The 27,290-nt window shown below is 46.6% G+C and overlaps 1 protein-coding gene across 5 annotated transcripts in view; it reads right to left on the bottom strand.

Annotated features, from left to right (window-relative positions):
- Positions 1 to 10,231: 10,231 nt before the first annotated feature.
- LOC102456181 (dual specificity protein phosphatase 22-A-like) overlaps positions 10,232 to 27,290 on the bottom strand; it is a 67,050-nt gene continuing 49,991 nt past the window's right edge. For 2 of the 5 annotated variants that reach the window (XM_075939949.1, XM_075939948.1), the window contains 2 exons: positions 26,567 to 26,738; positions 15,722 to 15,959 (listed from right to left, as the gene is read on the bottom strand). In XM_075939949.1, the coding sequence (XP_075796064.1) occupies positions 15,753 to 15,959; positions 26,567 to 26,738 (379 nt within the window). In that variant the 3' untranslated portion in view covers positions 15,722 to 15,752. Of the gene's footprint in view, positions 15,960 to 26,566; positions 26,739 to 27,290 lie in introns of all 5 variants that reach the window. The other 3 variants (XM_025178615.2, XM_075939950.1, XM_006137364.4) reach the window with 3 other exon arrangements.

The following is a 27,290-nucleotide window of genomic DNA, read 5'->3' as shown; positions in this document are numbered from 1 at the left end:
TCACCGTTCCAGTCCTAGGCCAACATTCCATTCCCCCGGGAACTCGCCCTGGTCAACGTTCCATATCCCCGGGAACTCGCCCGGGACAACGTTCCATATCCCCGGGAACTCGCCCTGGTCAACGTTCCATATCCCCGGGAACTCGCCCGGGACAACGTTCCATATCCCCGGGAACTCGCCCTGGTCAACGTTCCATATCCCCGGGAACTCGCCCGGATCAACGTTCCATATCCCCGGGAACTCGCCCTGGTCAACGTTCCATATCCCCGGGAAATCGCCCGGGTCAACGTTCCATCCCCCCGGGAACTCGCCCGGGTCCCACACCTGCCATATGGGGCGCAGGGCTGCAGAGCAGCAGTCAGCATGCTCGTAACCTCCCCTTCTCACCAGGATCCCTCGCTGCTTGGCAGGAATCCCTCCCAGACCGACTTTCTTTCCCAGTCCCTTTCCACGGGGGTGGGGGTTCATTTGCAAGGCTGCATTAGGACAGGCCGAGAGCCAGCGGCTGAGGGTATTTTCTGAAACTCTGCTTCGGCTCCCGGAGCCGAGCGAGGAGACTGGAGCTCGAAGAGAGAGGGGATTTCTGGTCGAAACTCAGGCTTCGCTGGAAGGCCGCCCCCGCTGTGCAGTGTAGCTGGGAATTTCCTGGAGGTGTCCACACACCACGTGTTTTAGGAGAGGGACTCTGTACAGCTCCGGGCAACAGAGTGGCTCTTCAGTGCTGACCTCTCTGCCGCTCAATTACAGCTCATTTGCACTCTCTGCAGCTCACATTTGCTGACTCCAGTTCAAACGAGGAGATGGGAAGGGTGAGACACGCAGAACCATCACCCGCGGGGCAGGTTACTATGTTGGAAGGAAAATGAGACTGGAAATGGAGTGATATTTGATAATAAACACATTTTTCTGGTTAGCGCCAGCAGCACTGGGACAATTTTCTCCAGAATGCAGCAGCTTCCCAAGTGAAAAAGATGGGACGTTCACTGTGTGAATCATCTAAAACTTAAGCCAGACAAATCACAGAAGGATAGTCTGCAGTAAGTGACCCTGCATTGACTGGAAAATGGATTCCACATGACCCACCCAACACAAAAAAATCCCTAATTTCCACAATTTACGAGCACTATTAAAACACAGATGTTGCACAGCCTTTCCTGGGTTTATCTGAAGAGATAGAACCCTTACAACATTGATCATAATCAGTGGATATTTCTTGGATATCTTTTCACCCGTTTTCTTGTCTTTCCTCTAGTTATTGCACTTCTGACATAAAATATAATGTGAAGAGATCATCAGCATGTATCCAAGTACATGCAGTATGCATAAAATACATCTGTGTACAGATGGGTGGACAACCTATATAGCTAACTCTGGAGGTGTAGCACTAGTGGATGGATACTTGGAGACACTGGAATGTCTTGCTGGATATAAAGTAGAAAGAAAGAAAGAAGTAGCAATCTTGTGAAACCAAGATTCACTAGCACCAATTTCTTTTGCATAATCAGAAGAGTCTAAAACAGTGATCCTCAAACCTCAGAGATTCAGGTCAGGAGCCAAAGTAGGATGACTTCATTGTTTCATTTTACTATAATACTGTTCATATTTTAACAGTCTGACAACTGACAAAGGAAAGTGTGTGTGTGTGTCCGTCCGTCCATCCCTGGGAGGCAGTCCAACTCCCCAGAAGCAGCGTGCATAACTGCTGAGTTTTTCAGCTGTTACACATTTACACAATTACCTGTATTTTAACATCCCTAATGTGTATATAAGATTCTCATAGCAAATAAGTTAATAACTTAGTGCAAGTTGATAAGTGAATTAGTTAATAACATAGTAAAAATCTCCTGACTGGTTAATAACTTAAAGGGGTTAATAATTCATGTGCTGGCAAAAGCCCTAGGAGACGCATTAATAAGCCATTTGCAGCTGGCAGTCTGAGTACAGTATCACTGGTTTGTAACATTTAGGGTTTAAGAATGTGATTCTAAAAAGTGCAATTTTGATTAAAGTCACGACAAGCTGAAGTTACTCAGCATGGCACAAGCTAGGGCTAGCTTATATCTGAAAAGGATTCTCGGGAATTTTTAGATGACCTAAAATGCACACTTACGATTTATGATTTGTAAAAATAAATTAAGCCGGGGAAAATGTCATTTAGCAAATGATGGTTTTGTCAGTGTTTCTTATTTTGGTCTCCATTCCACCTGTAGATCTAAACCGCAAATTCTTTATGAATTCGAATAGTTCCTGTCCAGGTTTTATCTGGAACAGAAATATGCTAAGACGTTCTGCAAACAGATTTGTTATGGTAAGAGAGTCAAGAGGACGTCTGCTTCCTGATGTTAAACATTTGTTTTTAGGGCTGCCAAATTGAAATGCAAAGGGATAAGATTGGTAAGATAATATCTTTTATTGGACCAACTTCTGATAGAGAAACAGACAAGCTTTCAAGCAACACAAATCTCTTCTTCAGGTCTGGGAAAGCTACTCCAAGCATCACAACAAACAATGCAAGATGGAATAGATTATTGATCATTGGTAGTAAAAACATATTGTAAAGACCATTCAAGGTAGAATGGCAGCAGGACAAAAGGAGGAGTTTGATACACTCAATACAGAGTATATACAACAACAAGAAGAAATATACGTGCATCTCACTGAAAGATGACATTGCTATCCACAAAGGGAGTGCATGGAGATGTACACATGATCAATATAGCAAAAATTAGGACCTAAATTGCAGAATCACTGTTTTAATTCATGACCTAATTTGCAATCTTAATCCTTAAAGTATCTTTAAATACCCACACTTGAAGCATGATCCATATCGTCTTGAAGATTTGGGGAATAACTATTAAAAAAAGTTAGGTGTCAGATGCAGTTATGTGGACTATTATTCATTTAGTGGGAAGGCATGTTCATTTGAGGCCACATCCTGCAAACACAGACTCACCAGGGCTACGTCTAGACTGCAAGCTTCTTGTACAAGAAGCTTTTTTTGGAAGACTCATAGACTTTAAGGTCAGAAGGGACCATTATGATCATCTAGTCTGACCCCCTGCACGATGCAGGCTACAGAATCTCAGCCACCCCCTCCTAGATTAATCCTCTCACCTATATCTCAGATATTGAAGCCTTCAAATACTTTGAAGACCCCAAGATGCAGAGAACCCTCCAGCTGTGATCTATACCCCATGCTACAGAGGAAGGCGAAAAACCTCCAGGGCCTCTGCCAATCTACCCTGGAGGAAAATTCCTTCCCGACCCCAAATATGGCGACCAGCTAAACCCTGAGCATGTGGGCAAGACTCACCAGCCAGACACCCAGGAAGAGATCTTCCGCAAAAACTTCTTGTGCAAGAGAGCATCCACACTGCAAAAGCACATCAAAAAAGCGATACGCTTTTGAGCAAGCGAGCATCCAGACTTCCTGGATGCTCTCTCGCAAGTAAGTAGTGATTGCTATGGAGAGAATGGCCACCAGGGCACCTGTACTTTTTCCTCTTCCCTCTTCTTGTAAATCAGATCACAAACAGACCCAAAGGAGTGGCAATGGATCACATCAAATCGGAATTTGATCCCAAAGCATTAGTAAGCCATCTGAATAGGCCACCATTCAACTCATCCCTAAGCAATCGAGATCTTCCATAGGTCACTGTATATTTTTCTTAATAACACCAAAATAATTATTATCATTTATATGACTGTGGTATCTAGGAGTCCCAGCCCCATTGGGCTAGCTGCTCTACAAATATACACTAGCAGACAGGCCTTGCCCCTTAAGACCTTTCAGTGTAAAAGACAAGACAGATAAACAGAAACTCACAATTCAGTTCTCCTCTCACACCAGCATAAATCAGGAGTAGCTCCACTGAACTCAGTTGCATTACACAAGCACAAAACCCAGGGTAAGTGAGACCAAAATCAGGCACTTTATACTGTACTAAAGATCTTTAAATACCCACACTTGAAGCATGATCTATATCCTCTTGTGATTTGGGGAATAACTACAAAAGATAAAGTGCTACCAGACCAGTTTTTGTTTTTTAAGTTTATAATGTACAGACAAACTCGGCTACCCCCTGAAGCTAAAAAAAAAAATCTTAGGTGTCAAATGCAGCTCTTTAGACTATTATTCATTCAGCGGAGGCAGTAATAATTGAATGAAGTTCAAGAAGAAGTTACAGAGCTACTGACTATCAAGTAATAACTTCCCTGAAAATTCCTTGGAGGTTTTTCAATAATCTCATTCCATATATTTCCTTTCCAGTAACACTTGCTTATATTGCCATTTCTACACATTAACATTTGGAAGCTTATTATGCCTGAAACCAAAATGCATTCGCTTGAGAAATACTCCAAAGCATTCCCATCAGCAGCTGGCAACGGCTGTACAAAACTAGCTAAACAAGTTTCTGTGCAAACGGAACTGCCAAGTATTTATTTTAAGAGCACTATTTCCCCATGTGAGAAGAGCGTACCAGTGCCGGACCTTTATTTATATTGTGAGATTTCCTAATGTGCAACTGACACCCCACATGGAGTACAACTAATAAATGTACGGAAATAAAAGAGAGTTGCAACATTTTGGGGACTCTCTGGGCAAAATTCTAGCTGATGTTATGAGCGTTGGTGAATGGTGGAATGCCTCGGCAGATGTGGAGTCAGACATTTGCTTCCAGGACCAGATGTGTGTAACAGATAAGCAACACAACACCCCCAAGAGATGCTGAGCACCTTCAACATCCAGTGAAGTAAATGGAAGTAGACAGTGCTCTGGTACTAGAGCAATCTCATAGATCTCTATTTTCAGAAGTGCTGAAGCATTCGCAGGCACCATACATTTCAGACACGGTTAGGGGTGCTTAGCACTTCTGAAAAAACAGGTACATTATATTTATTTTCAAAACTGCCAAGTCATCCACCCAAAATTCAACTCTCCTTATCAGATCAGAGAGAGATAAGATAATCTCTTTTACTGGACCCATTTCTGTTGAGGAAAGAGAGAAGCTTTCAAGCTCCCCAGAGCACTTTTTTCTCAGACCAAGAAGAGCTCTGCGAAGCTTGGAAGCTGATGTCTTTCATCAACAGAAGTGGGTTCAATAAAAGGTAACTCCTCGCCATCTTTTCCTCTCTCATTTCCTAGGATCACCACAATTATGACACCACCTGCAAACACCAGGTTGCTTTGGAAAATCCTTACACACATATTCACACACACACAAAATACAGGACTCTGTAGCACTTTAAAGACTAACAAGATGGTTTATTAGATGATGAGCTTTCGTGGGCCAGACCCACTTCCTCAGATCAAGTAGTGGAAGAAAATAGTCACAACCATATATACCAAAGGATACAATTTAAAAAAATGAACACATATGAAAAGGACAAATCAAATTTCAGAACAGAAGGGGGATGGGGGGGAGGTGAATGTCTGTGGGCTAATGATATTAGAGGTGATAATTGGGGAATCTATCTTTGTAATGGGTAAGATAACTAGATAAGAACATAAGAATGGCCGTACTGGGTCAGACCAAAGGTCCATCTAGCCCAGTATCCTGTCTACCGACAGTGGCCAGCACCAGGTGCCCCAGAGAGGGTGGACCAAAGACAATGATCAAGCGATTTGTCTCCTGCCATCCCTCTCCAGCCTCTGACAAACAGAGGCCAAGGACACCATTTTATCCCCTGGCTAATAGCCTTTTATGGACCTAACCTCCATGAATTTATCCAGCTTCTCTTTAAACTCTATTATAGTCCTAGCCTTCACAGCCTCCTCTGGCAAGGAGTTCCACAGGTTGACTACACGCTGTGTGAAGAAGAACTTTCTTTTATTAGTTTTAAACCTGTTACCCATTAATTTCATTTGGTGTCCTCTAGTTCTTCTATTATGGGAACTAATAAATAACTTTTCTTTGTCAGCCCTCTCCACACCACTCATGATTTTATAGACCTCTATCATATCCCCCCTCAGTCTCCTCTTTTCTAAACTGAAAAGTCCCAGTCACTTTAACCTCTCCTCATATGGAACCCGTTCCAAACCCCTAATCATTTTAGTTGCCCTTTTCTGAACCCTTTCCAAGGCCAAAATATCTTTTTTGAGGTGAGGAGACCACATCTGTACACAGTATTCAAGATGTGGGCGTACCATAGTTTTATACAGGGGCAGTAAGATATTCTGTGTCTTATTTTCTATCCCTTTCTTAATAATTCCTAGCATCCTATTTGCCTTTTTGACCGCCGCTGCACACTGTGTGGAAGTTTTCAGAGAACTGTCCACAATAACTCCAAGATATCTTTCCTGATTTGTCGTAGTCAAATTAGCCCCTATCATACTGTACGTATAGTTGGGGTTATTTTTCCTGATGTGCATTACTTTACACTTATCCACATTAAATTTCATTTGCCATTTTGTTGCCCAATCACTCAGTTTGGTGAGATCTTCTTGGAGTCCCTCACAGTCTGCTTCTGTCTTGACTATCCTAAACAGTTTGGGTATGTCTACACTACCCCCCTAGTTCGAAATAGGGGGGTAATGTATGCATACCGAACTTGCTAATGAAGCCCGGGATTTGAATTTCCCGGGCTTCATTAGCATAAAGCCGGCGCCGCCATTTTTAAAAGCCGGCTAGTGCGAACCCCGTGCCGCGCGGCTACACGCGGCACGGACTAGATAGTTCGGATTAGGCTTCTAATCCGAACTATCTGTACGCCTCGTGGACTATCTGTACGTTCCACGAGGCGTACAGATAGATCGGATTAGAAGCCTAATCCGAACTATCTAGTCCGTGCCGCGTGTAGCCGCGCGGCACGGGGTTCGCACTAGCCGGCTTTTAAAAATGGCGGCGCCGGCTTTATGCTAATGAAGCCCGGGAAATTCAAATCCCGGGCTTCTTTAGCAAGTTCGGTATGCATACATTACCCCCCTAGTTCGAACTAGGGGGGTAGTGTAGACATACCCTCAGGTATCATCTGCAAACTTTACTACGTCACTGCTTACCCCTTTCTCCAGATCATTTATGAATAAGTTGAAAAGGATTGGTCCCAGGACTGACCCTTGGGGTACACCAGTAGTTACCCCTCTCCAATCTGAAAATTTACCATTTATTCCTACTTTTTGTTTCCTGTCTTTTAACCAGTTCTCAATCCAAGAAAGGACCTTCCCTCTTATCCCATGGCCATGTAATTTACACAAGAGCCTTTGGTGAGGGACCTTGTCAAAGGCTTTCTGAAAATCCAAGTATACTATATCTACTGGATCCCCCTTGTCCGCATGTTTGTTAACCCCTTCAAAGAACTCTAACAGATTAGTAAGACGTGATTTCCCTTTACAGAAACCATGTTGACTTTTGTCCAACAAATTACGTTCTTCTACATTCTTCACAATTTTATTCTTTACTATTGTTTCGACTAATTTGCCCGGTACTGAAGTTAGACTTACCAGTCTGTAATTGCCAGGATCGCCTCTAGAGCCCTTTTTAAATATTGATGTCACGTTGGCTACCTTCCAGTCATTAGGTACGGAAGCCAATTTAAAGGATAGGTTACAAACCACAGATAATAGCTCAGCAATTTCCCATTTAAGTTCTTTTAGAACCCTTGGATGAATGCCATCCGGTCCCGGAGATTTGTTAACATTAAGTTTTTCTATTTGTTCCAGAACCTCCTCTACTGACACTTCAATCCGGGACAGTTCCTCAGATTCATCACCCACAAAGGACGGTGCAGTTTGAGGAATCTCCCCAACGTCCTCAGCCATGAAGACTGAAGCAAAGAAATCAGTTAGTTTCTCCACAATGGCTTTATCATCCTTGATTGCTCCTTTTATAGCTCGATCATCTAGGGGACCCACAGGTTTTTTAGCAGGCTTCCTGCTTCTAATGTACTTAAAAAACATTTTGTTATTTCTTTTTGAGTTTTTGGCTAGCTGTTCCTCAAAATCTTTTTTTTGCTTTTCTTATAACATGTTTACACTTGATTTGACAGTGTTTATGTTCCTTTCTATTTATCTCACTAGGATTGGACTTCCACTTCTTAAAAGATACCTTTTTGTCCCTCACTGCTTCTTTTACATGGTGGTTAAGCCACGGTGACTCTTTTTTAGGTCTCTTGCTATGTTTTTTAATTTGGGGTATACATTTAAGTTGGGCCTCTATTATGGTGTCTTTAAAAAGTTTCCATGCAGCTTTCAGGGATTTGGCTCTAGTCACTGTGCCTTTTAATTTCTGTTTAACTAACCTCCTCATTTTTGCGTAATTCCCCTTTTTGAAATTAAATGCCAGGGTGCTGGACTGCTGAGGTGTTCGTCCCACCACAGGATTGTTGAATGTTGTTATATTATGGTCACTATTCCCAAGCGGTCCTGTAACGGTTATATCCTGGACCTGATTCTGCACTCCACTCAGGACTAAATCGAGACTTGCCTCTCCCCTTGTGGGTTCCTGCACTAGCTGCTCCAAGAAGCAGTCATTTAAGCCATTGAGAAATTTTATCTCCACTTCTCTTCCTGAGGTGACATGTATCCAGTCAATATGGGGGTAATTAAACTCCCCCATTATTATAGAGTTCTTTATTTTGGTAGCCTCTCTAATCTCCCTCAGCATTTCAATGTCAGTATCGCTGTCCTGGTCAGGTGGTCGGTAATATATCCCTACTGCTAATTTCTTATTATTGGAGCATGGAATTTCTATCCATAGCGATTCTATGGAACATGTTGATTCACTTAATATTTTTATTTCGTTTGATTCTACATTATCTTTCACATACAGTGCCACTCCGCCACCCACCCGGCCTGCTCTATCCTTTCTATATATTTTATATCCCGGTATGATTGTGTCCCACAGATTTTCCTCATTCCGCCAGGGTTCAGTGATGCCTATTATGTCTATCTCCTCATTTAATATGAGGTACTCTAGTTCACCCATCTTATTAGTCAGACTCCTAGCATTTGTGTACAAGCACTTTAAAAATTTGCCACTGGTTATTTGTCTGCCCTTCCCTGATGCATTGGATTCCTTTGTATGCGGTTGTTTGTCAGCTCTGGCCCATGGTTTGCCCTCTCCCCTCCTCTCTTTCCAACTATAGCTTAGAGAATCTCTATCAACGGATTCTCCTCTAAGAGAAGTCTCTCACCAGACTAACACAGCTACATTTCTATTACTATTATACACACACAGAAAGAGGGGGGGGGTGATAAAAATGGTTAATTGTTGGACATAGTGCAGTCTGAGAACCGAAATTTCCATAACATCACTGAACACGGTGGCTAAGTTTGTGCTGGTAAGAAATGCTGCCCTTGATTCTTGCGTGTGACAGTATTTTTTTTTACCTGGGATACAGTTGCACATTATAAGCACATTGCTTGGATACTATGTATGCCCTTTAACATCAAGACCATAAGCCAAAGCTGAGACCGTGCAGTGAGTCTAGGGAGAAGTGAATTTTGAACCATACAACCTGCAATTTGCAATAGTTTAAAACTTCTGAGCATGTCTTTTTCCAGAAAAAGCTCAGTGACACAGTTGCATATAACTGGCTAAAATGGCAATGGTTCAGCAGTTTGCTTCAGGCTTGCCCGAGGGAGTTTGTAACACCTATTGCACATGTAATCTCTGCTTATCACATATCTACTATAACTTCCTATTAATACCAGAGAAACCGACTCTCTTCTCTTTTCCTATACACAAGCCCATTGTCTGTTTCCTAAAACATTACCCAAGTTACTAGATGCAATGTCTGAGAATGACTTCCTCTCAATCCATTTAAGCAAGTAGGATAGTTTATCTAGCTAATTGTTATGGGTGCTTTCCCAGGTAGTATATACTACAGGTTTAATTTTGGGTTTGTCTGCTGCCTTACAGGTTCCTATTTTGAATGCTAGAAAGTAATGGATAGACAAAAACAAGAAAAAAGATGAAGCATCTTTTCTTAATTTAAGGGAAAGAAGAACTCCACCAATATCTTTTCCAGAATCTTAACTCGTGTAAGAAAAAAATGATCTGGCTCCTTTTAAAATTATTTTGATGTTGATCATGGTTGTTTTTCTGAAAGAATGTATGGCACGATATCAGGGCAATAAATCCCATGTTTCCAGTTCATCCCTCAGACTCTCCACTGCCTTCACTGAAGTTATACCAGGAACTAGTTAGGCCAGAAGAAAAATCAAGAATAGGAATTTGCAATGAGTAATCAATCTCATTTTTATTCTATTGTTGAGCTAAAGAGGTCTCAAGTCATCTACCATTTTGTCACACTCAAAACACTCCAGTGCCCAGAACTAACAAACTGAATTATTAGAAACATTTTGAACAACTTTTTGTCTAAAAATGAATTGCAGGTAACAGATAATTCTGAAAAACCAAGCAGGCTATTTACAGAATTTGTTTAGTGAAAGACAAAAATCAGTCATGGAGGTTGTATTTCCAATGCTATGATAGTGAGGATCCTATAAATTCTTGGACAGCTGGATGGATGGAATTTATATCTGGGTTTTAAGTCACTGCAGAAGAGTAGTAGCCTGTCTTTAGCAATGAAACAGAACAAATAACAAACAAGGGCTGGTTACATTTTAGGGCAAGGTTTCCATGCTATGTCTCCCTTAATCTTATTTAGGATAATAAACATTGAGGGACTCTCCATTCCTGTGCCGTGATTCAGCAAAATACTTTTCCCATGCCTAACTTTAAACCAGGGCTACTCGATGTGCGGCTCGTGGCTAGCATGCCCATGGCCTATTTCAGTGTTTCCCAAATGTATTTGGCCACGGAACCCTTTGCAGCTTAAAAGAAATTCAAGAAGGGGCGGGGAAGTGCCTCTTTTTTGTGGAACCCTTACTTTCCCTTCGTGGAACCCCAGGGTTCCACGGAGCACCAATTGGGAAACACTGGCCTATTTGTTTGCAGCCCACAGTGTGGTTTGTTTTTATGTAAGGCTCAACACACGGCTCACGGGTGGGATCCTTTGAACATGGCCTCCACTGGGAACACACTCCACAACGGCGAGGTGTCTCCCAGGCAGGGTGAGCACTGAAAGACACAAGCAGACGGGCTGGCTGGATCAGACGGGTACAAGGTGTCGGCGTTTCTAGCCCCCAGGGAGGAGATGATGGGAGTACCGGTGCATTGTGAGAAGTGCTTTGTATTCATGCCCATCAGTGTGAAATAAGCTATTTGCATATATATTTGCATGTTTATGCAACCACACTTAAGTTGCGGCCCTCAGCATGTGCTGAGAGTATCATTGCGGTCCCCAGAGCTTCCAAAGTTGAGTAGCCCTGCTTTAAACGCATGAATGGTCCATGTGGCGGGGTCTCCCCGAAAGTGGGGTGGCCTAACGGTTAGACCCCCAATTTAGCAGGGTGCAGAAAGGGGTGCAGCCCCCTGCTGCTGTTGCCCCAAGCCTGGGAACTCCAGCCTTTTATCTGGGTATAGTTCTGAAATTTGGAGCGTGGCCCCAAGCGTCCTAATTTCCCCCTCCTTCACGAAGCTTCCTCCGGTTCCCCCTCCTTTGCCCCAGGGGGTTGGGTTGGAGGCTTATGTGCCTGGGAGCTGGCCCAGTAGATGGGTTCTGGCTCTGGTCCTGAAGACAACAGAACTAGCTCCTGTCCCCTTGCTGGTCAGCCCCTAACTGAGCCAGGCCCCTACCTTTTATGCTCCCTCCAGGCCTGGCATTGGCTGCAGGTAAAGCAGGGTGGGGCTAGCTAGACAAAAAGGCCTTGTTTAGCCCCTGCACTGCCAGGCCCTCCTCTCACTCCCTGACAATCCATTTAAAGCATGGGTGGGAAACCTAAAGCCTGATGACCAGATGTGGCCCCAGGCTTGCCTGGATCCAGCCCCCAAGGCTGGGGGTTCCCCCAGCATTGGGAGCCTGTACTGGCGCTCCAGCCCCCTACCATCTTCCCACAGGGCTGAAGAACACAAAACCTACTAGCCTGGGCTCCTTTAGGCTCTGGTGTGCGAGGGGAAAGTCTTTCTCCTTCTCATTCAGGGCACACATAAGTGAGGGTTTGTTTTTATTTTTTGCTTCTCACTTTTGTGCGACTCCCGACTCATTTTTCTGTGGGTCAGCAGCCCCCACCCCTGTTTTAAAGCCAGTAGAGCTGCTTGGTTTTTTAAAGTTAGTCCCCTTAAGTATCTTGCTGAATTTTTGGCTGGGGAATCAGGTCCTGTCTGAATACAATCATTGTTCTCCACTGGATTTTTAAAAGATTTTAATAAGGTTGGGCCTGATTCTAACTTGCATTAATCCCACTTCCCACCACCTTGGCAATATAAAAGGGGTGAAAACCAAGTAAAATCTCACCCACTTTACATATGTTTTCTTTGTAAAGCCCCTTTGCGCTGCCAGCATTATCTTGGTGTACGTATATGAGAACCTGGCCCAAATGTGTGTAAAAGAATAAATCGGTGAGTTCAGTTTGTCATCTCCACACTGTTTATCCACACACCAAAAGCCGCCCAGCCTGCAAGCTTCCCTGACTCTGCCTCCAGAAACATCGTTTTATCCTTCTGGGGATCAACCTCCATTCCTGCTTTGGAACCAATCTTATTGAAATGTCAGACAAGATGGGCAAAAGATAACACCTTGGCCTCTTCCGATGCTCCGCAGGCTTAAAGATGGCCACCCCTCAAGCTGTTACTTGTCACATTGTGATCGTTGTACAATTGAGGTCAAAACATTTAACAACAGCAATGCAAATCTCCTGAGGGGAATGGGGTGAGAAGCTAATGGAGCTACGGCAAGTCACCCTAACTGAGAATGTGCTGCGGAGCCTTCACTGTAGATTGGATTTGAAATCACCTCTGCAAATAATACCTCAGAATTAATTATGAAAGAAAGCACAGCTCACAAAGGGTGTTGCACAGTTCACAAAGGCTATGTTTACACTGCAGGCTTCTTGCACAAGAACTGTTTTGCGGAAGAGTTCTTGTGCAAAAAATCTTCCACAAGAGTGTGTCCACACTGCCATATACTTTTGCGCAAGAGATGTGCTTTTGCGCAAGAGCATCCATGGCAGTGTGGATGCTCTCTTCCTAAGAAACCTCTGATGGCCATTTGAACCATAGGGGGCTTCTTGCGCAAGAAATTCATGTTGCCTGTCTACACTGCCCTCTTGTGGAAGAGTTCTTGTGCAAGAGGGCTTATTCCTCATGGGGAGAAGAGTAACTTCCAGAAGAAGCCCTGTTTTCCAATGCTATACTATAAATGTACTTGCGCAAGAACATGCGTGCAGTGTAGACGGCCGGCAAGTTTTTGTGTAAGAACGGCTGTTCTTGCACAAGAGCGTACAATGTAGACACAGCCAAAAGGGTGCTGCACAGCTCACAAAGGATGTTGCTCTCATCCTATATCAGGCACAGATGAGGGGCTCAACAAGACCATGAATCTTCAGAGTTCATGGTTTTGAAGGGTGGAGTCACTCAGGAGACAAAGAACTTCTTTGGGGTGGTCCGCTCAAATGGGGAAGAATAGGAGGAAACAGGTCACACGAAAATGTAGTCTGGAGAAGAGGAAATGTCCATTAGAAGCAATGTCCATTAGAAGTCTCCTGCCATGGCAATAGGTTATGCAACCCTTATACATGCTGGTGAGCATTTACGCACACAGGCAAAGCCAAGGGATTGTGCGATCCAGCCCCAAGCAATTGGTGGAAGCCCACTGCTTGAGTTATTGAAAACAGGCTTGCCCCTAGCATCAGGGAATGTGCATTCACAAAGGCTGGGGAAATGGGAAAGATGGACTAATGGGCCTTTTCTATCTCCAGATCCTGTGACTCGGTGGCAGGTGTATGAGAGGCATAGGTCTGACTGCTGAAGCACGCAATGTGATTAGTCTCAGAGGGGTAGCCAAGTTAGTCTGTATCTTCAAAACCAATGAGGAGTCCTATGAAACCTAACAGACTAACAGATTGATTTGGGCATAAGCTTTAGTGGGTAAAGCCCACTTCATCAGATACATTGGAGTGGAAGTTACAGAAGCAGGGAGATATATATATATATAAGTACCAATATATCAAAATAAGGGAGTTACTTATCAAGTCAAACTAACTGGACCTCATTAACACTGGTGCTACACTTGAATGATAGCTCCCTTCTTTTGATCTACTAGTACACACACACACGCGCGCACACCCACATATATCCCTGTCTCTGGAATTTCCACTCCAGGCATCCGACAAAGTGGGCTTTACCCAGGAAAGCTCATCAGTGAATCTGTTAGTCTTTACGGTGCCACTGGACTCCTCGTTGTTTTAGCAATGTGATTGCGATTGTTCTGTGATTGCAGGCATAGGCGACTGGGGCCTATCAGGGGAGCGGATGCAAGGTGTGCTACCTAGAGGAACATAAGGAAGGCACCCTGTTGAGCAGCTGAAATTTTGGTGGACAGCGCACCTCCTGGGTGCTACCACGAGTTGCCTGTGATGACAGGATACGGGATATAGAGCACTATGGATGTGAATATCCTCCAGCATTCTTCCCCCAGCTCTCTGCAATCCAAACTCCTTTCTGAGATGGGCAGAGGCCCCATCAGGCTCTGACAGGCACATCTGTAGCATAAGATCAATCTAAATTAGGGATGTAAAATTCCATTTAATCGTTAACCGGTTAAATGTTATGTTTAACTTGTTACCACTTAAACAGGGGGAGGCTGCTCCAGCCTGCTGGTTAACTAGTTGACCATTCACATCCCTAATCTGAATGGCTGACGACTAGAACAGCAAGGGAAGTCTGTGTATCCGTTGTGCCGGGTATGGAGTACAATGGAGAGGAGCTTTGGGCAGCGGCTGTGTGTGTTTTGAGAGATCCTGGCCCAGTATTTTCCCTCCGTGTCCCACAATGGAAGAGCTCATGGGATTTATCACAGCAGTAATCACGGAAAAACCAGAGACCAAGTCCCAGCAGCAGAAAGACGTCTTAGGAAGGAGTGTCGAAAGCGATCACACACCCTCTTACTGAAACACGGAGATTGGTTGTTTTCTAAACACCGTCAGAGCAAATGGGCCAAGCAAATAGCTGCAACTCTTGACTTCAGTGGATCGATGTTTAGTTACCCCAGCAGTGAATTTGTCTCTTTGTCTGTAACTGGCGACATGACTGCCCTTCCTTCCGGTGCAGCCCCGCAACAAAACAAGCTTAGATCATAACGCAGTTGATCTGCAAAGCAGAGAGCTCCCCCTTCATGTGTGCAATAGGGCTGAAAGGTTCAACCGAGCTGTATAATATTAATAAATTCGCTTGCATGCAGTGCTGGTGCTAAGCCCATTGGGGCTCTAAGCAGCACTACTTGAAGGGGGAGGCCCACATGCACAACACAGGCTAGTAATTAATATGGGGTCCCCTGAGCTGCTTGGAGCCCTAAGCAATTGTTAGTCTGCTTGTGCCTAGCGCCGGCTCTGCTTCCATAGGATCTTTATCCAGAAGATCTCAAAGCACCTTTACAAACCTTAATTAGTGAAGCCACACGCCACACTGGAGAGGGTTAGCGGATTGCACTGAGGTTTTGAGAGATCACGAGATTTCCCTGGATCCACATTTTGAGTCAGTAGCAAAGTTGGGATTGGAACCCAGAAGTCCTGACTGCAGTCCTCAGCTCTAACCACTAGTGAGCATTGCTTGGCATCGCATGGTTTTGAAGTTGGCGTTCCACTTGCTCTCCACTGTGGCTATAAATATCGAAACTATTCCCACTGAAAGATGAATGCAGAGTCTTCCATCCAACGGCACTAACATCTCTGTGGGATTCGCTGTCCTTTTTCATCTGTTCGACCATCTGTTGTGGCTGGTGCCATAGGCGTGGTAGGGGAGGGGGTAAGTTGGGGGCGGGGAGTTAAGCCAGCGATTCTCCCTGCTCCCAAGCTGCTGCTCTCTCTGTTTCTCTTCCTGTTCAGTGAGTAAGCGCCGTAGTTCCTCTTGGTCATTGAATGGATTCTTGCCATACTCTTGCCGAACCCAGGATCGGTACTGCCAAAACAAAACCAAAATGAGTTGTGAAGGCAACAGAGAAGGTACAAAATGCCTCTACTTGTCGGTAGCCCTACACCAGACTCTGCAGATAAAGATCCAGATTAGGGATGTTTAAACGGCTAGTGCTTGACCTGTTCATTGTTTGAACTTGAGATCTGCAGCCCCATCTCGCAGCTGAGATTGTGGGGTCCTACCAAGGCTGTGAGGTCCCGCCACGGCTGGGGGTTCGCCACCCAGTGGCGGGGGGGGGGGGAGTGTCTCACCACCCAGCCCCTCTGCAGTCAGGGCTGCTCCAGCCCAGTATGGCTGGCCACTCCTGGAGTTTACTGGCAAGGGCCTTGTGCTTACCATTTAACCAGTTAACATCCCTAATCCAGATACAACAGGCAATCAGAATTCTTGGGATGTCGGATGAAATCCTGTCTTGTTCCAATGCATGCTGCAATTGCAATTATCGTGAATCTTTGCTTTCCATTAATTTCTGTGATAAAAGATTGTAGCCGGATTCCACACTATGCTGCTGGATGTCCATCACCATACAGCACTCAAAGGGCCTGGTTTGCTGAACTTTGCACTTAATTTGGGTCTGAAGTTGCTGCGTTCCCATATAGAATCATAGAATAATAGGACTGGAAGGGACCTTGAGAGGTCATCGAGTCCAGCCCCCCGCCCTCAAGGCAGGACCAAGCTCCGTCTACACCATCCCTGACAGATGTCTATCTAATCTGTTCTTAAATATCTCCAGAGAGGGAGATTCCACCACCTCCCTTGGCAATTTATTCCAATATTTGACCACCCTGACAGTTAGGAATTTTTTCCTAATGTCCAATCTAAACCTCCCCTGCTGCACTTTAAGCCCATTACTCCTTGTCCTGTCCTCAGAAACCAAGAGGAACAAATTTTCTCCTTCCTCCTTGTGACACCCTTTTAGATATTTGAAAACCGCTATCATGTCCCCCCTTAATCTTCTTTTTTCCAAACTAAACAAGCCCAGTTCATGAAGCCTGGCTTCATAGGTCATGTTCTCTAAACCTTTAATCATTCTTGTCGCTCTTCTCTGTACCCTTTCCAATTTCTCCACATCTTTCTTGAAATGTGGCGCCCAGAACTGGACACAGTACTCCAGCTGAGGCCTAACTAGTGCAGAGTAGAGTGGCAGAATGACTTCACGAGTTTTGCTTACAACACACCTGTTGATACAACCTAGAATCATATTTGCTTTTTTTGCAACAGCATCACACTGTTGACTCATATTCAACTTGTGGTCCACTATGACCCCTAGATCCCTTTCTGCCATGCTCCTTCTTAGACAGTCGCTTCCCATCTTGTATGTATGGAACTGATTGTTCCTTCCTAAGTGGAGCACTTTGCATTTCTCTTTATTAAACCTCATCCTGTTTACCTCTGACCATTTCTCTAACTTGCTAAGGTCATTTTGAATTATGTCCCTATCCTCCAAAGAAGTTGCAACCCCACCCAGTTTGGTATCATCTGCAAACTTAATAAGCGTACTCTCTATCCCAATATCTACATCATTATGAAGATATTGAACAGTACGGGTCCCAAAACAGACCCTTGCGGAACTCCACTTGTTATCCCTTTCCAGCAGGATTTAGAACCGTTAACAACAACTCTCTGACTACGGTTATCCAGCCAATTATGCACCCACCTTTAAGCCCTATCTAAGTTATATTTGCCTAGTTTATCAATAAGAATATCATGCGAGACCGTATCAAATGCCTTACTAAAGTCTAGGTATATGACATCCACCGCTTTTCCCTTATCCACAAGGCTCGTTATCCTATCAAAGAAAGCTATCAGATTAGTTTGGCATGACTTGTTCTTCACAAACCCATGCTGGCTATTCCCTATCACTTTATTACCTTCCAAGTGTTTGCATATGATTTCCTTAATTACCTGCTCCATTATCTTCCCCGGGACAGACGTTAAACTGACTGGTCTGTAGTTTCCTGGGTTGTTCTTATTCCCCTTTTTATAGATGGGCACAATATTTGCCCTTTTCCAGTGTTCTGGAATCTCCCCTGTCTGCCATGATTTTTCAAAGATCATAGCTAAAGGCTCAGATACCTCCTCTATCAGCTCCTTGAGTATCCTGGGATGCATTTCATCAGGACCTGGTGACTTGCTGACATCTAACTTTCCTAAGTGATTTTTAACTTGTTCTTTGTGTATCCTATCTTCTAAACTTACCCTCTCTCTGCTTGTATTCACTACGTTAGGCACACCTCCAGACTTCTCGGTGAAGACCGAAACAAAGAAGTCATTGAGCATCTCTGCCCTTTCCAAGTTTCCTGTTCCTGCTTCTCCCTCCTCACTAAGCAGTGGGCCTACCCTGTCCTTGGTCTTCCTCTTGCTTTTAATGTATTTATAAAAGGTCTTCTTGTTTCCCTTTATGCCTGTAGCTAGTTTGATCTCATTTTGTGCCTTTGCCTTTCTAATCTTGCCCCTGCATTCCCGTGTTGCTTGCCTATATTCATCCTTTGTTATCTGTCCTAGTTTCCATTTTTTATATGACTCCTTTTTTATTTTGAGATCATGCAAGATCTCCTTGTTAAGCCAAGCTGGTCTTTTGCCATATTTTCTGTCTTTCCTACACAGCGGAATTGTTTGCTTTTGGGCCCTTAACAACGTCCCTTTGAAATACTTCCAACTCTCCTCAGTTGTTTTTCCCTTCAGTCTTGCTTCCCATGGGACCTTACCTACAAGTTCTCTAAGCTTATCAAAATCAGCCTTCCTGAAATCCATTACCTCAATTGTGCTGGTCTCCCTTCTACCTTTCCTTAAGATCATGAACTCTATTATTTCATGATCACTGTCCCCTATACTGTCTTCCACTTTCAAGTTCTCAACTAGTGCCTCCCTATTTGTTAAAACCAAATCCAGAACAGCTTCTCCTCTGGTAGCTTTTTCAACCTTCTGAAACAGAAAGTTGTCTCCAATGCAGTCCAGAAACTTATTGGATAGCCTGTGCCCCGCTGTGTTAGTTTCCCAACATATGTCTGGATAGTTGAAGTCCCCCATCACCACCAAATCTTGGGCTTTGGATAGTTTTGTTAATTGTTTAAAAAAGGCCTCATCCACCTGGCTAGGTGACCTGTAGTAGACGCCTAGCATGACATCACCCTCGTTTTTTACCCCTTTTAGCTTAACCCAGAGACTCTCTACACAACTATCTCCTACGTTCATCTCCACTTCAGTCCAAGTGTGTACATTTTTAATATACAAGGCAACCCCTCCTCCCTTTAAAGGGGAGACCTTGGCCACAGTGCCTGGGCCAGCTCCAAGCCTGCCAGCCCAGAGCCAGCTCTGGCCACCGGTGCCCCTGACCCAGTGGTACCAAAACATGAGCCAGCAAGCCACTGGCAGCCAGCCCTCCACCACTCCCCAGGAGCAGTCTGCTAGCTCCCAGGAGCCTGACAGGGGCTGGAGAAGGCGGGAGCCTTCCTGGTCCAGGGTGGAGATCATGGACATTATTCAAGTTGGGGGAGATGCCCCCAGCATCCATGATCTCCGCACTAGATGGAGAAACATGGCCATCTATGGTAGGATAGTTGCCAGCTTGGCCACCAAAGGCCACATGCGAACCCAGGAGCAGGTCTGCATGAAAATCACGTTGGTCCGGCGAGACCCCCCAACCCTGGGCCCTGAGCTTCTCCTCCCCCTTCTTCCCCTTGCTTCCCCCTTCCAGCTCCCTCCTCCCAGGTTTCCCCCTCCCCTCTCCCACCCTCTCTCTTCCCCTCTCCCACCTCCTTTTCCCAGTCTCCCCATAGGTTCGTCCCCCCCCCCCAGTTTTGTTCAATAAATCCAGTTTCTATTTTTGAACATACGTGTCTTTTATTTGACATCAGGAAGGGAGGCTAGGGAGGGGTAAGTGGAAGGAGGTGAGGGAGGAATGGGGCACGAGCCCTCAGTGGGGAGGACCGCAGTGGCTCTGAAGACTCCTTGTGGTGGACGCTCTCCCGCAGGGCCTCCTGAATCCTGAGAGCCCCCCGATGGGCCCCCCAGATGGCAGCCTGCAGCAAGTGCAGCCGGGCTGATGGCACCGACCCCACGAGATGCACCAGCTTGCCCTGGGGCAATTCTGGTTCCATGTGGCTGAGTGCTGTGGTGTCCCGAGTGCAGGCACTCAGGGCACTCCAAGACAGGATTCAAGTATCAGAGGGGTAGCCGTGTTAGCCTGAATCTGCAAAAGCGGCGAGGAGTCCTGTGGCACCTTATAGACTAACTGAAGTGTAAGAGCATAAGCTTTCGTGGGCAAAGACCCACTTCGACAGATGCATGCCTTCGTCAGAAGACAGGACTGCTTTGCTGTCCCTCATCGAGGTAGACAAGCAAGCGGGGAACCCTGTCCGGGGTGGGGGTAGGGTCCCTGTAAGCATGGAGCTCAGTTAGCCTCAGGCAGCAGCCCCACACACTAAGTCCTAACCTGATGCCCTGCCAGCACTGGTTCTGGCCAGCCTTAACTTTGGTTCAGGGTCCACTCAGTATGGATGCGCTATTTCGAAATAGCAAAATGCTATTTTGAAATAGATTTTGTGTGTAGATGCATTAATTCGAATTAGCTTAATTCAAATTAACTATTTCAAATTAAGATAATTCGAAATAACGCTGTAGTATAGACATACCCAAGGAGACTGTTATAAGCTCTGGGCGCTACAGAAGAGAAGTTTCTTAAGCAGCCAGCAGTGGTTCCATTAACAGCAGATCTATTTCCCACCCCTAGCGCTGTACAGGCAAAGAATGGCAAGATACACACCTCCCAGTCTCTGTGCAACGTGTGGCATGTGGCTTGGTAAACATAATGGTGACATCACCATTGAAAAATGTCACATGCATACCTGCTTTCACTTTGTGTCGTGACATTACAATGGGATTGTTTGCTTCTTGTTGCCGAGAAGTTACCCTGGTTCATAGGGCAGCCAAATAACCATGAGCAAACACCTGGCATTCTGATTTGAGAGTGACTCCAGGAACAACCGGCGTAGGTCTCCTGTACAAGTTGTTTCTTGCCTGTCATGCTATTTGGTTTTGAGCCATTTTTGTTCAGTCTGATTTCTCCTCAGTGGCGCCAGTGCCTGCTAATGTCTATGGTCAGCCGGGCTGATATTATGGGCTTGTCTGAAAAGGGAACATTGTTCCTATGAATCTCGGTGACAGCCCCATGCCATCCCTCCCATTGTGTTGCAACAGGAAGTGGCCGAGAAGAGCCATAGATTCTAAGGCTACGTCTACACTGCAATGCCATTTCAGGATACCGGAGTATCCCGAAATAGCTATCCCATGTCTTCACAGCCACCCCATTATTTCGGGCTCCCTATTCCAACGTCCCTGTAAACCTCATTCCATGAGAAGTAAAGGGATGTTTCGGAAGAGCAAGTTATTTTGAACCCAATGACGAAATAAACTATTTTGAAATAACATCAAAATAAGATACGATGCAGTGTAGATGAACCCTAAGGCTCTACACTGCAGGCTTCTTTTGGAATAAGATTTTCTGGAAGAGATCTCCTAGAAAAGCTTATTTTGAAATAGAGCGTCCCCATACACCTTTTTCCGAAAAAGGCTTATTCTTCGTGAAATGAAGTTTACCGCCATTGGATAAAGCCCTCTGTTATTTCAACATTCTGTCGAAATAATGCAATTGCAGTGTGGACGCTAGTATTGTTTTATTCTGGAAAAACGGTGCAGTGTAGACGCACCCAAGGCTAGGTCTAGACTACATGACGCTGTCGACGGAGCCATGTAAAATAGTTTATTCGTCATAGTCAAAGATGTGGGAATTTAAATAATCCCCGCTTCGTTAAAATAAAAATGGCCGCCACGCTGTGCTGACGATCAGCTGATCCGGCACAGCGCAGCAGTCTAGACGCAGCGCGATCGACAAGGGAAGCCTTTGTCGACCGCTCCGATATGCCTCGTGAAAGGCTTCCCTTGTCGATCACACCGCGTCTAGACTGCCACGCTGTGCTGGATCAGCTGATCGTCGACACAGAGCGGCGGCCATTTTTATTTTAATGAAGCGGGGATTATTTAAATCCCCGCTTCTTTGACTATGCTGAATAAACTATTTTACATGGCTCCGTCGACAGAGCCATGTAGTCTAGACATAGCCTAAGAGTCCATCTCGGAGGGTACAGATAGAAGGCAGAGACCAGATTACGGTTCTGCAAGGTCAGCAAATGTTATGACCACTAAAGACCACTAAGGGGGTTTCTTGCACCTTCGTCACAAGCAGCTGCTGGCCGCTGTCAGAGACAGGCTAACAGACTAGATGGAGCATTGCTCAGACCCCGTATAGCTAGTTCTCTATATAGTACCATATACCCTCCTAAACTCCTCAAGCTATCCTGATTGTAATCTGTTTGGGGGAGGAGCTAGCTGCCTCTTTGCACAGGGCCCTGGCCTCTAGGTGACTCCGGTACAAATAATCATCCTACATTTTAATGTATCCAGGCATTCGAGTGGCTGCTGTGAAAACGCAGGCTCAGAACTTGGCATGGCTGGGTCTTGGGCTCCAGTGGGGGACAATAAAGACACCTTTGAGAGCGGCTCCAATGATGCTTTTGTCTAGCAGTGACCGAGGGGATCCCTTGCTAGGCTTCCCCTCTGCTCTCAGGAGCAACGAAGGGTGTCCCCATGCTGAGCCATCCCTGACAGCACAAGCTCTTGAGCGGGGGCTGGCTTCCACTGAAATCCAGGGGCTTTCTAGTGGGGATTTCTGCAATCCTGGCTCTGATCGCTCTGCAGGCTGCAGAACCCGCGGCGTAGCGTGTGCACCCATTGCCTTGACGCAGGAAAACAGTCCCCGTTCTGCAAAGGGTGGAGGTGTCACTCTATTGGTCGCAGGCCAGAAAGCAAGGCTGCATTTCCTTGCTAGTAAACAACTGATAAGAACCGACGTCCCGAAATGTGGCCGAGCAGGATATCCTACCTGCCTATTCCCAACCCTAGAATCATACGGGTGGCATTTTCCTCTTTGCACTGGTGGAACAGAGTGACTGCCCGCTGCCTGCCACCCAGTTACTCCTGATCTAGTCCACTGTCAGACCACAGTCGGGCCCGATGCCCTAGACACAAGCTTTTCCATGGGTCCTGGCGAAACTAGCTCTTGGACAGAGTCTCGTATGCAGCCAGCTCACCGGGAGTACACGCCGCACATGGCTCATCTGGCAGCAGCCATCTACACCGGTCACTAACCCAACAGGTCGCTGCATCACCGGCGGATGGCTAGGACAATGCATTGCAAGGAGACCTGCATTCACAGACAGCACAGCTGCTTCCTGCCAAGAGGAAGCTCCTGGAAAGAAATCCACTTGCCAGAGGCCAGCCCTGCCTTAAACTGAGCTCTGAAACAATGTCCAGGTTAACCCTTTGAGGCCCAAATCTTGTGAGAGGCTGAGCACCTCTAGGTCCCGTTAGCTAGGACTGGACGGAGATGGAGGTGATCAGTACTGCCCGGGCCAGGGCCTGAGTCTACAGAGCAGGTCGGTGCTGCTGCATCTGGTTTTGCCACCTGATCTTGTGCATGTGACAGCAGCATGTTCCTAGTCCAGGGGTGGGCAATGATTTTTGATGGGGGCCACTCCAAGATTTTGGAAAGTGGTCGAGAGCCGCACTCTTCCATGATATGAATGGAGGAGGTGCGGGGTCCAGAATAGGGGTGGGGTGCAGAAGGGAGCTTGGGGTAAGGTACTGGGGTGCAGGAGTCTGGGAGGCAGCTGGGATGAGGCAGGCGGTTGTGTCCCCCTAGGGCAGGGGACTGGGGCGCTCTGCTGCCTCCGTGGGCTGGATTTGGCCGGATTTTGCCCAGGCCTGTCGTAGTCGGTCACTGTGGCTCATCTCCCAGGAGTATGTTTCCAGTCATTGCTCCTGGTGGGAGCAATCCTCCGCATCCTGCATCAGCCCACGTTTCCACTCACTGCCCCTATGACACCCTGACCGTGAACTGTTTCTGACATCCCAACAGGGAAAAGCAAGAGCCAGCCTGATTGACAGTTGTATCTGCTGCCACGTGCTTGGTTATAAGGGGCAATTCCTCCAGCATGAGCCAGACTGCCCCTCACACCTCACAGCTGGCCCCCACTTCAGGACCAAATTTATCTCCAAATTTATCTGAGCTGGGTATGCCCCCTGGACAGTGGGAGGGGTGCATCTGCCAGGGGTCTGAGGCTCCCTGGGCCAGTGGGAGCTCAGCTGTATCACGAGGGGAAATCCATCGGTTTACAAAGTCTCCCTGTGCACCCTGGTGCACAGATCGACACCAGCACCTGCCCGGGGACAGGCCACTCATGTTACTGCAGTTAGAGAGTAAGGCAGCAGGTGTCAAAGGCAAAGGGGCCTCTAGGATGACAGCTGGTGTGGTGCAGTGGGTGGGACATTGGACACAGGGTATGTCTACACCGCAAAACCCAGGTGTGACTGCAGCATGGATAGCACACTCATGTACCTAGCTAGCTGCCATAATAGCACGGGCTCCGGCAGAGAAGGCCCAACTGCTGGCATCACGTGAGGGAGTGAGCCTCTCAGCAGTCTCTTTTAAAATTCAGAGCAGGTAGCAGATTAAACACAAACCAAAGGAAGTTTTTCTTCGTGCAGCATGCAACCTGTGGAACTCCTTGCCAAAGGAGGTTGTGAAGGTGAGGACTTTAACAGGGTTCAAAAAAGAATTAGATAAATGCATGGAGGAGAGGTCCATCAATACTTATTAGCCGGGATGGGTAGGAATGGTGTCCCTAACCTTTTTGTCAGAGGCTGGAACTGGATGACAGGAGAGAGATCACTTCATGATTCCCTGTTCTGTTCACTCCCTCTGGGGCACCGGGCATTGGCCACTGTCGGCAGACAGGATACTGGGCTAGATGGACCTTTGGTTTGACCCAGTTTGGTCGTTCTTGTGTCTAGCTTTTCTGTCTGTGGAGAATAGCTTGAAAAATGTGACCTGAGCTGGGGTGGAGAAGGCCGGAGCAATGTGTATAATGGGGGTGCTGAGAGCCACTGAACCAAACTGTAAGCCCATGTAGAATGGAAACCCCTTCACGTCGGTTCTAGCGCCTCCCCACGTGTGGCTGAAGGACTCAAGAAGCCACAGACAAATGCAACACGAATTACGATTTTTATCTCCTGAGTTTGGGGCTGGCGCTGACCCATGATATATGAACACCGAGGATTTGGTTCAGCGGCGCCTGCCTCACAGCAGCATCCTCTGCGAGGCCTCCATCCAACTGCACGGAGTGTCCTATGGCCAGGCAAGCTCCGTTCATGGGGGGGAAGCCCCAGAGGGAATCTCCAGGGTGCAGCCTATTTTGTAATTCATTTGACTTGTTTCTGGAGAAGTGCCTACAGGCTGGTGACTGTCAGGCGGCTGCTTTACCATGTGACACCCCAGCCCACCCCAGGCCGAGTTTGCTCAGAAGGGCCTGACCACAGCCATAAAAACAACGGGCCCAGAAAGGAAGTAACAAGGGCACCAGTCCACACAAGCCCAGCCTCAGTGGGAAGCTGTCGACTTTCTGAGCTGTGTCACAAGCTAGCCCCTTTGGATGAGAGAAAAAAAGTCCCCTTAATCAGAGATCCTGGGGCCGGGAATGGAACAGATTGGCTACAACCTGTCATAAAACTAAAGGCCGGTGCGCAAGGCTCTTGGTAATACTAACCGGAGGCGTTTTGCTTGTCTGGGCGAGAGGCAGGCAGCATGGCTCTGGGGGAGAATGCTTGGAAGTGACATTTATTAAACATCCCAAGAGGTGTGCCGTGCACTGGCTGGCCTGCCAGCCCTACCAGGTGTCCAAGGAGGGGTAATGTTGATTACCTGCCCTGTCCTGTCCTGTCTCCTATGGGGGTAAAACGCTCCTGCTACAAGATGAATTTCTTAATTCATATGTGTCAGTGTCTGTTCGGTGCTGCTGAACATGGGAGACTTGCTGTTAAATGAAGCCCTGCTTAGATCATGCGCTGTTCAAACTCCCAAAGCATCGCAATCCTGACTTGGATTTATCTCCCCCCTCTCCGCTCGCCTAGTTCGGGGGTTCTGATGCTGTAGCCCCCACCTGCAATTTGTGGCTCTCCATAGGGACACTCACTAACCATCCTGGAATACCCAGCAGGGTCTCTTTTTCACCAGCCGATCTCACAGAGCTCTTCGGATTATGATGGTACCAAATTTATCACCCACAAATGCACCCACAAAATGTGTAGGCACTTTTTTTTTGCATGCATAAAAACAACAAAACCCCCAAGTAACAAGTAGCAGGCCCATCCCTACCCCCGCCCCCAACTTGTACCAGCACTTGGTGTCTGCATGATCAGTTATGTATTTTATGCATGCCAAACAGATGCACCTGTGAATTTTGCTAACAGGGAACCCTCAGAAGATTTGGCCTCCACGATTCTTGATTTATTTTGGATACGGAGGCACAATGATGTTGCAACTTCCTATGCATGCACATCATGCATGTGCGGTCATCACATCCTGCCCCAACACTGCATCACACCCGTAAAATGGGAACAACTGAGTGTCATGGCCTAAGATTGTTTTGTCTCCTGGGGAAACACAAACCCATGAGCAAGGAGAGGGAAGCATGTACCTCCTTGAGCAGAGTCCTCTCGTATTCCTGCAGCTGCTGCTGGAAGCCAAAGTTGGGACTGACATAGGAACGGACGACCTTGGTGGCAGCCAGACACTCCTCCCAGCTGAGGTCGGTCACCGTCATTAGGTAAGCCACCAGGACCGTGGTGCTGCGGGAAACACCAGCCAGGCTGTCGTAACAGGAGGGTTGAAAACAAGAAGAGCGCACAGTGACAGGGTGCACACAGGAGGTGGGAAAGCCCCATGCATGCACGCTAGAGAGGCACCCCCAATTCAGCCGCCTGGCTAGAAGTACCTCCTGCCGGGAGTGCATCGGTTAGCCCTGCACCAACACCCGGTACAGGACACAAGCGGGTGTGGAAAGCCAGTCCCTTGGTTCAGAGGGGCCTCTTTCAAGAAGCCTTTTCCTAACATTGTGAATCCGGTAGATAGGAAACTGCACTGAGGCTCAAGCAGAGGTGAAAGGAAGTGGGTGCCCAGCTCCAGCAGGAGCTGGCTGAGCTGCCGACAAAGCCAGCAGGGAGCTATTTAAAGAGCCGGCAGTGACCCAGGTTGCAATAGGATGGCGCCGGTAAGAAATGTTAAGTTACTTCCACTGCCGCACAAGAGAGATCGATTCTGTTCCCAGCTCTACTGCTGATCTGCTGGGGGCCCTTGGGCAAGATGCCTCCCATTTCTAGGCCTCTCTTTCCCCCACCACTAATCTCTCTTGCCTCTTTAGA

The sequence above is a fragment of the Pelodiscus sinensis genome, chromosome 12 (genome assembly GCF_049634645.1).
Source record: "Pelodiscus sinensis isolate JC-2024 chromosome 12, ASM4963464v1, whole genome shotgun sequence".
NCBI lineage: Eukaryota > Metazoa > Chordata > Testudines > Trionychidae > Pelodiscus > Pelodiscus sinensis.
Note: the sequence above shows the minus strand (reverse complement) of the source record. Positions and strands in the feature narration are given on the sequence as shown.